The 15,180-nt window shown below is 39.0% G+C and overlaps 1 protein-coding gene and 1 long non-coding RNA gene across 2 annotated transcripts; one reads left to right on the top strand and one right to left on the bottom strand.

Moving 5' to 3' along the window:
* Positions 1 to 1,172: 1,172 nt before the first annotated feature.
* Positions 1,173 to 5,295, bottom strand: LOC143478003 (uncharacterized). The gene is made up of 3 exons (XR_013121678.1): positions 4,791 to 5,295; positions 3,811 to 3,912; positions 1,173 to 3,553 (listed from the first exon to the last, which is right to left on the bottom strand). It is a non-coding gene; the product is annotated as an uncharacterized LOC143478003 (long non-coding RNA).
* Positions 5,296 to 5,648: 353 nt separating this feature from the next.
* LOC143477362 (uncharacterized) lies at positions 5,649 to 10,849 on the top strand. The gene is made up of 9 exons (XM_076975947.1): positions 5,649 to 5,995; positions 6,388 to 6,512; positions 6,836 to 7,246; positions 7,621 to 7,852; positions 7,932 to 8,188; positions 8,294 to 8,441; positions 8,792 to 8,901; positions 9,283 to 9,418; positions 10,761 to 10,849. Exons 3-9 carry the CDS (start codon positions 7,031 to 7,033, stop codon positions 10,847 to 10,849), a joined length of 1,188 nt encoding a protein of 395 aa, XP_076832062.1. The 5' UTR covers positions 5,649 to 5,995; positions 6,388 to 6,512; positions 6,836 to 7,030.
* Positions 10,850 to 15,180: the final 4,331 nt, after the last annotated feature.

Below are 15,180 nucleotides of genomic sequence, written 5' to 3' on the forward strand. Positions count from 1 at the left end.
ACAGGGGGAAGAAGAAGATGGATGGGAAAGAGGGGGAGTGAGGGTACGTGGTGGTGGGACAGGGGGAAGAAGATGATGAGGAAGAGGAGGAGTGAGGGTACGTGGTGGTGGGACAGGGGGAAGAAGAAGATGAGGAAGAGGGGGAGTGAGGGTACGTGGTGTTGGGACAGGGGGAAGAAGAAGATGAGGAAGAGGAGGAGTGAGGGTACGTGGTGGTGGGACAGGGGGAAGAAGAAGATGAGGAAGAGGGGGAGTGAGGGTACGTGGTGGTGGGACAGGGGGAAGAAGAAGATGAGGAAGAGGGGGAGTGAGGGTACGTGGTGGTGGGACAGGGGGAAGAAGAAGATGAGGAAGAGGAGGAGTGAGGGTACGTGGTGGTGGGACAGGGGGAAGAAGAAGATGAGGAAGAGGGGGAGTGAGGGTACGTGGTGGTGGGACAGGGGGAAGAAGAAGATGAGGAAGAGGAGGAGTGAGAGTACGTGGTGGTGGGACAGGGGGAAGAAGAAGATGAGGAAGAGGGGGAGTGAGGGTATGTGGTGGTGGGACAGGGGGCACTGGAAAAAATCAAAATCTTACCAAGTGTATTTGTCTAATTTCTAGTCAAAATATCTCATTAGACTTAATATAAGACATAATTGCCTAACAAGTACAATTTCAGCAAGATATAGGGACTTGTTTTAAGACAATACAACTTGAATATCTTGTTAAGTGAAAAAGTCTTGAAAACATCTTGTTTTGAGTCATATGTCATATGAAACAAGCTTTTTTGACATTGGAAGAGGTTTTTAAGCTGCTGTGTTATTTGCAACAGATGAATCATCATCTTTCAGGAATTACACTTACTTGATTTAAGAAAATATATCTTATTTATAGTAAAGCCTTAAGTTTCACCAGTTTGACAAAAACGAGTGACTTTCTGGAGTCTCTGCTGTTTGCCTCATGGTGATCACAAGACTAGGAATTCCCAGAATGTTGAACTATTCCTTCAATCAAAATAAAACTCCAACAACATTGAATAAAATACAATGATACACAAATGCAATGAGGAGTTTTTAATGTTCAGTTACATGAACATCTCTACATTTGAAAGGGTAAATAAATGTTTGAGTCATTTCTCATTTAACATCTGAACATTACTCAAATTATACCACAATACCATAATGTTACTACACTGAAACCCCATTCACACACAAATACAACACATGAATCAGTTACTTATTAAAGTATCTCATACACACTGGCCTTATCTAAATGGTTCAATAGTGGGAGGAGAAAAAAGTTTAAGTAAATGCTCCCCAGAAAATCAAGTTTATAAAAGAAAACAAAAAAATCAGTACATCAACATAAATAGTGGCAGTAGTGGTCTTAATATTTGTAGTTAAAACATTAATTTCTGCTCAAAACAGACTCAAGTATTTGTATTAAGAGAGTAATGCACATTGACATCTGTGATATCATACTTCATTGGAACATACTTGCTATTATTGAAGTTCAAATAGTAGTATGGTGTATAATCAACAAGTTTTTCAGCATCTTCAAAAATATTGGCTTGGGCTAGGTAGGGAACTTCTACCTCGTATGCTAAATAATGATCATTCCACCCATTTATTGAGAGAGGCTGGCATTCAAAACAATACAATGAAGAATTTACTATGTAGATGTTTTTCACAAGTCCAAACTCTGGAGTACTATTGATGACATTAGTAATAACCAAAGTTTTCTCACAAGTATACTTATTTCCATGTTGCATTATCCACTTTACCGAAACTATATGTTGAAGATGCTCTATTCCTAAGAAGTCTGTAATCTTTCCTTCTACATAGTGAACATTTTTAACCTCAGAGACTGGGCCGATTTCAACTTCATTTGAAAAAATTGGATGTGTCTCATGCACATTTTGACTACATTCATATAGTTGGTTGTGCTTCACAAGAGACTTACAAATATTCTTAAAACTACTTTTCAAAGCCCACTGCTTGAAAAAGCAATGCTTTGACTCAAAGCGCATACACATATGCCTCACCATAGGACCAAGAGCCTTAATCTGAGAAGGCAGATGCAGAAGGAAATGCTGTTTAGGTATAATATTTTTATCTGGAAATAGTTCTTTGAAATCTTTTAAATGTTGCTCTATTAAAAGTTTCAGCCTTGAAAGAGTTTGGAGAGCAATAGTAGGTGAAAACAGAATTCTGACTATCTGTAACAACTTGAGGAGCATTTGCGTGTACTCATTGTCTCCAATTTTGTCAATAAGAAATGGCATGATCTTTAACAAACCAGCATCTGCCCTGCTGACTGTTTCAATTTATTGTCATTTGATGACAGTGTATTGACAGATATCGGGCAAGGCTTATCTCTTGCATCCAAAGGAGAGTAAGGGAAACTAATAATTGCACTGTTGAATGTGTCTAACTCCATATGCCCTGAAAGCACAAGATGCTTTAAAACACATTTGATTTCATATGGGGCAATACCTTCAAGAATAATATGCATAATGTCTTGTGGAGTTTGATTGATTATATCAAAGTGAGGAAATTCTGTTAATTTGCTTCTCCTGTTAATACCATATGTTGTTTTTAGATTTTCTTTCAGAAAGTCAGTGCTTGCTTTTTCAATGTCACTACATTGTCTGATATGACTTGTCGAGGTCCTTTTAACAAATAAATCTTCATTAAATTGTTCCTGCATGTCTTCAAAGTTACATTCAGTGTCTGCATTTACTGTAGGCAAACCCTACTCCTTCCTTAAATCCAGCCACTTTATGTTGAGCTAGAGTGTCTCCACACACAGACATAAGTGCCCCAAAAATTGTCTTCTCACCATTTGCAGTGACAACTTTAGCACCATCATACAGCTCAATGAAGTCGCAATTAATCCTCTCAAGGACCTTATCAATACCACAATCAGAAAGATCTTTTGATTTTACCATGGCAAGCAGACGAATGGCAGCAAGTCTTGACCTGTATTTAGGGTTGATGTTACCTAAGGTATAATAAATCAATAACAATTTGTTTTTGTTGGCCCGAGATCCAAGAGGATTGCACAATTCAATTTCATCTGTATATAAAATTAATTGCAATGCTGTGGGAACTCTCAAAAACAGTGGGTGTGATTTAAAAATGTCTCCATCAATGAAATCATGAAAAAAACTATCCTTGCATGGTTGTGGCCCCTGTTCAATCATTGCAAGAATTCTTGGATGCATTAACAGCTGTTCCAAACTTTTCAACAAAGGTATATAATAAAAGTAATGGTGTTTAATGGTAAGGACTCTAGAGTCCCCACTTTTCACATAACATGCCGTATTTTTTTATATAATCATCTCTGGTTCAACTGGCTGTAACAGTTCTTTGATTGTCTTATCCTGCAAATGTGTTGTAGCAATTTGACTGAAAGGGTCATTAAACTGGTCAAATACTCCCATTATATCACTCTTCAGTTGACCAAGGTCCCCATTATGTGTCTCAATCATATTACTCATTTGATGTTTTAGGTGCTCCAGTAATGCTGCCTGGTATTGCTGGACTCCGGACACCATTTGGTTAACAGCTCTCTAGAGAAAAAAACAATAATGCAAATAAACAAACAAATTACAAACTAATGAGAGAAATGTGAACAAGGCTATGGAACAGTTGGAATTGAGTTTATAAATGAAATTTACGCTCATTTCAAACTCTGTAATTTTATTCTGAGACTCAAGAGATTCACAATTACAACATATCCTTATTTATCTTATTCTGTCTGAAACAAGCCCTTTTAGACAGAGCATTCCAGGAGCCTATACAAATAAAATTTGATTTGATAAAAAACCTGTGTAAGTCGATGGGTTTCTCTGGCCTGAAGAAGAAATGCAGTTGCATATTTGGAAAAGTCCATGTTGACATGCCCTTCTCCACCTTCTTGAAATCCACGCTGAAACAGATTTACATCTCTATTAAAACATGTAGCAGAAAGCACAAATGCAGTAGTATGTTTCCTCAGAAGATTCACATCAGGCTATTCATGTAACACTCTCTCAGCTAGAGAAAAGCAAACATCTCATCTTTGATATTTAATGAACATCACATTTTTAAATATCAACATACTAACCATTTCATGAGTACACAGTTAGGATTTAAATATATTCTGAATAAAGCAGTTAAATTCACTTCACTGTAACAACGAATATTAAAAATACTAAAAACAACGAATATTAAATAAGACACCGATATCATCATATCCGCCGTTATCATGGTTCATCGGACCAACACGTTGTCTTGGGACCCTTAAAAAACTACCTTAAACTGTACAGACTGGGATATAACTTCAGGAAACAACAAACAAGAATATAATGTAACGGTCCACGTATATACTAATATCTTTTGAACAGTCCCACAATGTTTTTGAACGGTCCAAACGCGAAGTTAAAATTCAAGCAGGCTCAAAAAGAAACAGGAGCACGAAATGCGAATTCTTCTAACGGGATGAGAGAAAGTGGACATTCAATTATGTCATATTACCAAAACTCTGGGAAGAACCTCCTAAAACCGATGAAAACAGCGATTTATTTTACCGCGCGCTTGTGATGACTGATTTCGCTTAGACAGCGCGACCGGAGAAAAATGGCCGCGGCTCAATCATTATCACGCGGAAATATCCAAGTCCCTACTCAATAGGAATCGACTTATTAGTAAAAAGGGCAGACTGGTACAGATAACATAAACGTACGTGCGAAGGTGTATTAATGTAGACAGAATACACAAATAAGATGCAGAAGTACTCTGCTGCGTTACAAACTGCTGGTAACTTACTTGTGTAGATTCAGGTAGTGCTACATTCTGTTCCGCCTGGGTTGGAAGTGTTGCGTCTTCAGTATAAGTTGATGGAGCGGCGTGACCTGGGGCGTTTTCGGCGGTCGAGCAGCCAGCATCACTATCAAAACAACCTGCTATGCTTGTTGTAGTGGGTTCGCGTGCCTCAAGTGCTACCTGAATGCTGGGTACATTAAAATCCTCGAAATATCCTTCTCTCGAGTGCATTCGAAGTTTTGTAGATGTACATAGCCCTGCATTGTCCTCCGTGGCTTTAGCTGCCGTTCGGTCTCCGCATGGCCTCATACATTTGCGACTAAGAAGATGCGAGGCATGGCTCCGTTTGACGTGGTAGTAAAAAGAGTTGTACACTCTGTATTCCTGAGTGCAACCATCAATGCCACAGATAACACGGAAATTCGGACTACGGCTGTGTACGGTATGTATGTGGTTAAGTAATGTTCTTAATGTCACTGCCACAAAAAGGCAGCAAATGAAGCAGCGCCAAATCATGTTAATGTATAAAGACACTCCTCATAACAGCCCTCGAGCCCATAGCAAACCACGAGAAGGATTGTTGTAGTGGCGGAAGGTTACATCAATAGGAAAAGATGGTACGTTTTAAATTATTTAAAGTTGATAAAGCGTAAAATTGATTGACACCAAAATAAGGGGTTTAGGTTGTTATTGTGAGATTAAGACTAATGTAACTGTCCTATATTCCAAAGTTTGTTAGTAAATTTAAATACATTTTATAACCCATTGTGCTAACAGCGGATGTAGACACTGTATGTAGTACTACGGATCGTGTAGGGCCCTTCTTCCGAAAAAGCGGGAACGTCCGTTAACAGACTTGATTAGAGAATAGTTTTTACCTCAGAGGTCCAGTATATGCGAACATTAACGCCACAAGTTAATTATATTGGATTTTATGATATAATAATAAAACTATATGTTATATACTATTGTATGTTATATACTATTATATATATAACTATATACTGTTATATCAAATGACCGTGTAAGCTCTGCTACCTTTGTGAGCTAGCTGGCTAACTCTTGCTAGTTAGGTTAGCTAAAAGTAAGATACCTGACTTTTGCTAGGACATCCTTGGAAACGTTAGCTAAGTACATCTGGAAACATCTCCCTCAGATGTCCTGAGTTATGGAAAAAATGGACGCAATATCAACAGCTACCTTACAAGGTAATTATCATTAAGTATTATTTAAGTTAACTTGCATGTGCTGCTACCCATTCATGGTGGTAGCTAGTTAGAATGACTGCGGTGACTCGTGCTATTTTTATATTCAAAGTTGTGCAGGTGTGTACATAATATTTTACTGAAATTAGTATAGCTACATGCTAATGTTTTACAGTAAGCTTATTTTTGTATGATTAATTTATATAGTATGATTTATATAGTTTATTATCAAAAATAATTATATTAAGACCAGAAAAGAGAAAGCATGGGAGTTAGGCTAACCATGTTTTTTTCTTCTTCTTTTTTATCTTTCAAAACATGCTTTATGTAGAGGGGGTTAAGTTAATGAGAAGTATCTTTTAATATTTTTATTTTATTTGTATGTTGTTGTTTAGCTGCAAACATCAGCGAAGCCTTGTTACCAACCCTGTCCCGTGAAGACATTCGTGATCTTTTTCCTGGACCTGAACATTTTCACAGGAGAAAAGCCATATGGAACCTGTTTCACAAAGAACAGGAGGTACACAGTAACTTAAATCAGCTTACATTGTACTTTCACCATCAGCATTCAGTCAGTTTTAACAAATAATTATAATTATAAACAAAATCATAACAATTACAATAAATAATCTGCTTTTAATGGACTCATCACTGTATGATGTGGAGTTTCAGCTTTTGTAGTTAAAAAATGTGTGTTAAACTTGTAATTACCAGCTATATAATACATAATTATATATTATATTATATAATGCATAATATTTTTTATTTATTTTTTTAGTTCTATATAATGTTGCTAATGTTTTAATTTATGAATTGTAATATTGTCTTATATATATTCCTTAGCATGTGCAGCAAACAGCATTCCCTAATCAAGAGAATGGTTCAAATGGCAGAGTTTCAGAAACTCCTCAGCCCAGCAATGCCCAACCTGATGTGCAATAGACACTGGACCCTCCAAGAACCCTGCAGATAACCAACCCTCAATATGTTGTGTATACTGACAGTGAGCTGGAGTATTTTAGGAAGCAGTATTTTGAAATGCAGCATGTTGGCCAAGAAGGTGAATGCACTCTTTCAAAAGAACTTCGCTGCCGATTAGTGAGGAACACACTGACCAACATGGTGTCCATCATCAGAGCAACTACTACCGAATTCATGTATCCACCCAAAAATCATGTACAGTCTATGGCAAAGCGGCTTGTGGAGTATTATCCAATGCTACGTGATAACTCTGTGAACTGCAAACACACTTGGGTATGTGTTCCATTTGTGAACATTTCATTAATGTCAGTTTTTAGTTTCAGTGATGGAAAACTGTACACCATCCATGATCGAACATGAAAACTGAACTATAAATAATATTTATGGAACTATAGTATAAAGTTTAAATGTCTGTTAGGCATTTCAGTGTAATTTTATTCTGTTGTCATGGAACCTGCCATCATGATCTCTAAATTATTTATTTATAGTATTCAGTTTTTGTTTGTTTGTTTTTACATAATTTAGTTACTAGTTAGAATACAGAGTATAACAAATCCCCCATAGTACAACAAAATGTGCAGTCTAAATGTTTGGTTGTAAATGGTGAAATTAAATGAGTGCATTACTTACATGTCTTTCACATGCAGGAATTACTTTTCAAGCAATTAATGAAAAGACTCCACAACATAAAGACACCAAAAAAGCGACAGGGATCTACACCACAAAGACAAAGAAAACGAAGACGGCTCGATTTTCAGGGTTCTGATGGTGATTTAAGCACATCCATCTCAGAGTCACCAGGAAGCACTGCATCAACTGTAATCTTAGACAGAACAAGAAGCAGCTCATCATCTTTGGATAGGAGTAATTCACCTGATGGTAAGTGTGATATATTAAGATGTTTCATTATAGACTATATGTGAACAAAAAACTGACTCCTTTGCTTTTTAAAAAGCAGAAATTGTTGACCAGAGAGAAACTGCTGAAGATCCAGGAGTTCATTTTGGCCCTGATAGTCAGCAAAGTCACGCAAGACATTACCGTACCCTGCAAGAGATGTTAAAAAGACCGAAACCTAATAAGGAGGCAGTTGCTCAGCTACTTGACCTTGAGTTTGATGCTCGTAGAGCCTTCATCAACTCTGACACAGTGAAAGACCAAGACAGACCTGCTATCATACTGCAAGCATACCCCTGTTTCAAAGAAGTAGATCATGTAAGTAAATGTATTTATTTCATGTATGCCCCTAACTAGAATTATGAACATATTGTGTTAAATCTTTTTTGTGTATGTTTGTGTGTTATCCTTTTTTTGAACCAGGTTATGGATGAACTTCGTTGTATCCTTGACAGATCTAACCCTGACTTTATTTCTGACCTGAAGACCCGCTGGGAAAGCTTTTATGGCAAAGCACAGTTCTATGGGGTTTTTAAAAAGGTTCTGAGACCCCCAACAACACAGGACAAAGGTAGAAACTTTTCAGGAAATACCTTTTTGTTGTTTACTGCTGCTTATACTAAAGCTTAGTCATCAGGAGCTTCAGAGCTTTATGTTGGGTGCTGGAAACAGATCCAACTGTGTTGTGCTACTCCAGAATATACTGGAGGTTCTCTAGCCTAGTCTTGAGCTTGACTTTTAAAATAAAATGTGTGAATATTAAGGTGAAAATTCATAAACACAGACTACACACCACCCTGCACTCCCATTGAGTTTGATCCAACTTTTTGTGCAAAATATCACACTGATTTAAACACAAACAAAGAAAACAAGCACTCAATGCAAAAAATATATTAAATAATGTGCTTATGTCTGGAACAGTGACACAATCTATAGCTATGATGAAGGCGCTTCCTGAGCTGTTCCCATCACCTGTGGCCCTACCCAAGAAGTTGGGACATGCAAGTGAGGCAATGGTGCATGTTCTTGAGGTAAGAAATCTGAAATAAATGCCTAAGGCCTCATATGTGAAAATCATATGAACTATTAGACACGATTGAGCTAGGGAATGCCTTTTGGAATAAGTTTTTACTCGTGGTGTGCTTTTGATAAAATAAAGGTTGTCTTGCATGAGTAGTGAATTGAACCCTAGTTTTTTGTGTTGATGGCCAAGGTTGTGTTCTCTATCTTGTGTAATGATCAATTCACCATTCCATTTCAATTTTTTATTTCAACACCATGGTTCGCATTTCTCCTTGAAAGTTTGATTGCAAATTGTATGAAACTTCATAACTATTCAAAATCAAATTCAGACTCAAATATACATGCATGTTTCAGACAGTATTATTCCATACTCATTTATTTTGTTACAGCCCACAGAAAACCCAAACATCTACCTTCAGAGAAGACAAGTCTTCAATCCAGTGCTGATCATTTGTGAAAGCAACTGCATGCTGGCCATTGGGGCTACACCTGTGACAACCCTTCCAAAAGAAAACATAGACACAGGTGTGCTCTATCTTTTAGCATACTACTACACATTTCATCTGACCTATCCGAAGTGCATCGCAACACTCCTGTCAATACTGCAAACAGAAGTTCTGCAGGATGCCATTCATGATAGGGATGCAACTTCATCCTACAAAAAAGCTTTGTCAGAGTGGAAAAAGTTCATTGGGGAGTAGTGAAAAGAGCTCTATGGCCATGCAGCTATCACCATCATATAGTTGACATAACATATAACGCTGTGAGCGTGTACTGTTTAGTGTGTTCTACTGGTGTTTTGATGCGCCGTGAGCGTATACTGTTCAGCGTGATTGACTGCTGTTTCAAGACGCCGTGAGCTTGTACTGTTTAGTGTGTTCTACTGGTGTTTTGATGCGCCGTGAGCGTTTACTGTTCAGTGTGATTGACTGCTGTTTCAAGACGCCGTGAGCGTGTACTGTTTAGTTTGTTCTACTGGTGTTTTGATGCGCTGTGAGCGTTTACTGTTCAGTTTGATTGACTGCTGTTCCAAGACGCCGTGAGTATGTCCAGCGTCAAGCTTAATAAACATAGCCTTTAAACACACCTTGTCTTTGACTCCCTCGCACCCGTTACAATCCAGTTAATAAAAATGCTTCCTCAGAGGGTCTGATTGTTAAAAAATTTTGTTTAAGTGAAATGTAACTTTTGTTTTAAGTTTCAAAAACATTTTGAGTTACCACCATGCCTACTGCATACTTGTTTTTCATTAAGTGCTATGTAGCCTCATTTCATGTCTCGAGTTAATAAAAAAAAATTGTACCATACTGGATGTTGTTGTTTTTACTGTTCCTTGTGTTATTATGAAATATAGCTTATTATAAGTATTACAGTCTTAAATTAGAATGACTTTAAATTGTTTTTTTGTTCATTTAAACTTCATATTGAGTGTAAAATGCATTAAAGGATTCTAATTTTGAGATTTCTTTACCAAATGAGGTTGCTTAAAACAAGATTAATATGCTAGTTTATGGCATTTATAGACATTTTTTATAGTATTTGAATAGGTAGGTTTTGCTTAAATCTAGTCATAAAGCCATATATTAAGTCTTTTTTAGTGTTTTTTTTCTTAAATATCTTGCTTAAAACAAGATTAATATGCTAGTTTTGGCATTAATAATAATTTTTGATTAGGTAGGTTTTGCTTAAATTAAGTCATTTTTAGTGTTTTTTGAGAGTACAAGATCATTTTTAGTGCAAGATTTTTTTTCTTGTTTCAAGAAATCTTATCAAGCTAAATTTTCTCACTATACTGGCAGATAATTTTGCTTGATTCAACCATTCTTTTTCTTGTTTTGTTTATATTTTTTCTTATTTTTTGGCACAGATTTTTTGCAGTGGGAAGAGACAGAGGAGCACGATCACACTGTGTTGTCCCAGATGAAATTCAGGCGACGCTCATTGACCATGTTATAGCCTACTGTAAATCATCGCCTCACAATGGCAGAGGCAGGTCAACGAGTTCAACCCAAAGTGCCTCCGTCTACCGTCTCCTCCATCATTATTGACCAACGGGCCACAGTGGATGTCCCAGGCCAGCGAAGGGGCAATCTGACTATGTGTGCTGCCATTTCTGAGAATGGTGTGGCCACCCACATCCACAGTCTTGGCCCATACAATACAGAGAAACTTCTCCTTTTCTTGGATCACCTTTACATCTATTTGATCCCTGAAAATGAGAGAGGTCTCGTAGGGCCTCACCTACCACTCCACATCATTGTATGGGTCAATGAGAATTTTCACCATAGCCAACTCATCAGTGCTTGGTTTGCTACCCATCCAAGAATGCTGATGGAGTTCCTACCCTCTTACTCTCCTTTCCTCAATCCCATTGAAGAGTTTTTTTCCACTTGGAGATGGAGAGTGTATGACCATCATCCACAAGACCAGAGATCCCTGCTCAGTGTAGGGGGTGGTTGCGACATTTCTACCCTCGTTGCATTGCAAAGGAGATTATACGTTGTGAGATGGATGAAAATCTATGGCCAGACAGAGAGCAGTGTGTGGATGGCCAGGAGGTTGAGGATGGTGGCCAGGTGAGAGAGGGTGAGGATAGTCACTATTGAAGTGAAACCACACCCCCACTTTATTTACAGGACTATTTTTATTTGATTGTATTACAGAATGGGCATCATGTTTACATTTCCTTTTTACACTTCAGTATTGTTAGCAAGTTCATTTTTGTGTAAATAAAAATGGGTTAAACTTCCTTGGCGTTATTAGTTTGATGTGTGATTAACCTTTGTAAAATCTTTTTTTTTTCAGTTTTATACTCTATTGTATTCTGTTAGTTAGTCCTTTGCCATAGTGACAACACATCTAACCATTTTGTCTTGAAGTGCTCACACAATGCCAAATGGACAATACATTTTGGTAGCACTGACTATTCATACGAGAAGGGAATTGAGTTTTGACACATGGGTGAATTGTTTTGGAAAGGATATGGGCTTCTGAAGGCAAACCATGGTGTTATGCTGAACCATCCAGGTTATTTTGATAAAAGCACCAAATGCTTGAGGATGTCCAGTCTGTTTCGAGAAATGGGCCAAAGCAATTTCTTGCCAATCTTTACTATTTTGGTGGCACTGACTTTAAATGAAAAGGGGGTTTAGCGTTGAAGCATAAGTGAACAGTTTTGGGACAGATATACGCTTTTGTAAGTGAGCTCTTTGTTGTGCTGATCTGTAAGACAGTTATACCAAATGATGTTAGAGTTTTGAGAATGTAATTTCAGTTTCAGGAAATGAGCCAAACCAATCGAGAAAAATTGCAATCGCTCCTAATCGTTCCACTCACCACTTCTACATCCTCAGGACGTTCCTACATCAGCCCTTTAGCAGCACTGTATCTGTGAACGTGCAGAGGGACCTCTTTTAACGAAAATTGGTAGGAAGTGTGTTTTTTATAGAGACCATGTCCTCACCTTTTAGGATCTGTGGATTTGCTTCGGGACGTTTGCAAGGAGCTGGCTGGAAAGAACTGCCTTATAGGCTGTCCTGTTGAGCAACCTGCCTGGAGGCTCTGACAAGGGCACTTTCAGCAGACGTCTCTCCACCTTCTGTTTTGCAGTGTGCTGTTGTGCTCCCCTGCACATCATTCCACTTCTGAATTTGTCCTGACAGGCGGGGTGATCGTTTCACTCCAAGGTTGCGGAACACTTTCAGTGCCCTGATCTCGACGAGGCCCCTGGGGCTTGAGCAATGTTGATCGGTGCACTGGTTCACTGGGAAAAGAGCATCTGCTAAATGCTCTAAATGTATCATGCCACTAATTAGGAATGGAAGACTGGCCGCCCAAGTGTGTAAGAGACGTGATGAGAGGACATGATGAGTTAGGAAGAGCGCGTGATGAGTTAGGAAGAGCACGTGATAAGTTAGGAAGAGTGCATGATGAGTTAGGAAGAGCACGTGATGAGTTAGGAAGAGCACGTGATAAGTTAGGAAGAGCGCGTGATGAGTTAGGAAGAGCACGTGATGAGTTAGGAATGGAGTACTGCCTGGAGTGTGTACAATTCTTCAGAGCGTGTAGTGAAAACAGGATGGAGCCCTGCCTCAAGAGAGACAACGCAACATGTGGCGAGATGGGAGCGGATTGTTGTCCTCTTGGACATAACAAAAGGCCCTGCTGACCAGTTTCTTTTGTCTACACCAGCGGTGTCCAAACATTTTGCAGTGAGGGCCAGATTTGGTGAGGTGAACATGTGTGTGGGGGCCATCCATTCAGTGGCATGAGGGGGGGGGGGGGGGGGGGGGTGATCTGCATGTGATGAGCAGTGTTGGGAACGTTACTCTAAAAAAGTAATTAGTTATAGTTACTCACTACTTCTTCAAAAAAGTAACTGAGTTAGTAACTGAATTACTCTATAATAAAAGTAACCTGTTACCAGGGAAAGTAACTATTTGCGTTACAGTTTTAAAAAGATTATATGCCAATTAATTAAGTTTTTTTTAAGCAGTTTTCACAGTCAGTTGAAATGAGTAGATCAGAAAGTTGCTTAACTTTTGATATTTATTGCACATCAACAGATCAGTGCAGGATAAAATCCTTTAAAATCCCAAATCTTTGTAAAAAAAAAAAAAAACAAAAGTAAACAGTTACACTCTATAAAGTGCATTTACATCTATTAAATTATCTCAACCTGAGACAACTGGTTTGTTCACAACAGAAGTAAACTTAACAATAAATCCTCTATTCTTAATTAAATAAATCAAATACCCAGTCTGGTAGACATTCAGGAACTTCAAGTATTTTCTTAAATAATGTTTATATCGCCTTGAAAATGCTAAATTTTCTTCGGCTTGCACCTGACGCCATTTCGGCCTCTTCTCCGTTTGTGTCGTGTCACTCGCGTGCTTCGGCGCGCGTGTAAAAACATTGGCTCTGATTGGCTACCATAACGCTGCCTTAGCCAATCGCTTACTGACTTGTTAAGTTAAACAGGTGTTACACCGAGAACTGTGACCTATCAAGATCTGTTACTCCTCACTAGCCTGGGCAGCGGTCCGCTCGCATTAGTATATCAATATATAGTAACGCACCGCTTTTAATGACAAGTAACGTAAACGGCGTTAACGGAAAAGTAACTAATTATATTATCCCGTTACTGACAAAATGACGCCGTTACCTAACGCCGTTATTTTTAACGGCGTTATTCGCAACACTGGTGATGAGAGAGCGGGGGATGTGGGACTGCAGTGTATACTGCCATCTTCTGGTGAAATATAAAATGCTGTGGTCAACAGAGGCTATGGGCCGGAGAATTTGAGCGCGGGCCGCACATTGGACACCCCGGTCTACACTTTCACTTACCCTTCACCATCTTGCTGTTTTGGAAAAGGAAATAACAAATTGATCATATCACCACAGAAGAAGATTCTGTCCATTGCGCTGGTGGCTGCCTCCTAGCTAAGGACCAAGTGACTTACAGGAGACGTGGTGTGTAAAATAAATGGAGACACACCGCTGAAGGTCTTCTTGCCCTCTGAAAGTGTTCAATGTTGAGCAGACCTGTCCTACACCACAGACCTGTTCACACCCACCACCACTAGCCAAGGTCAGAGCCAGCTCAAACACATCTGACTTATATTAACGGCACGGTGCTGCCCACTGTCTTCTTCTCTGTTCTCCCTGTGTCCTTTAAAACTCCGCCCATATTCCGCGTGCTCTGTTTCTGTTTCCTGTTCTCCATATGGAATGTGCTCCTCTTTAACACAGACTTTCAGAAGTTATTCTTGTTGCCATGGTAATGCACTAATGATGGGACCCATCGATCTCCTGTGCAGGAAAGTGAAAGTGTGTGTGTGTGTGTGTGTGTGTGTGTGTGTGTGTTCCTAAGGGTCCTTAGGAAGCACAACCTGGAGTCCAACCTACTGCTGACCTTCTACCGCTCGTCCATCGAGAGCCTACTGACGTACTGCATCACAGTGTGGCAGCTGCACCATGGCAGACAGAGAGAGACTGCAGAGATGTAGTGAAGACAGCACAGAGGATCATTGGCTGCCCTCTGCCCTCCCTAATGGACATTTACTCCACCCGCTGTCTCAGCAGAGCACAATCCATAATCATGGACAACTCCCACCCCGACTCTGATCTGTTTGACCTGTTGCCCTCAGGAAGACGCTACAGGTGCATCAGATCAAAGACAAACCAGTTCAAGAATAGTTTTTTCCCAAAGGCAGTTACAAACATAAACTCAAATTTGCACTAACTCCAACCCTACAGACTCTCTGACACCCACCGTGCAATAT

Source organism: Brachyhypopomus gauderio, chromosome 16 (assembly GCF_052324685.1).
Source record: "Brachyhypopomus gauderio isolate BG-103 chromosome 16, BGAUD_0.2, whole genome shotgun sequence".
NCBI lineage: Eukaryota > Metazoa > Chordata > Actinopteri > Gymnotiformes > Hypopomidae > Brachyhypopomus > Brachyhypopomus gauderio.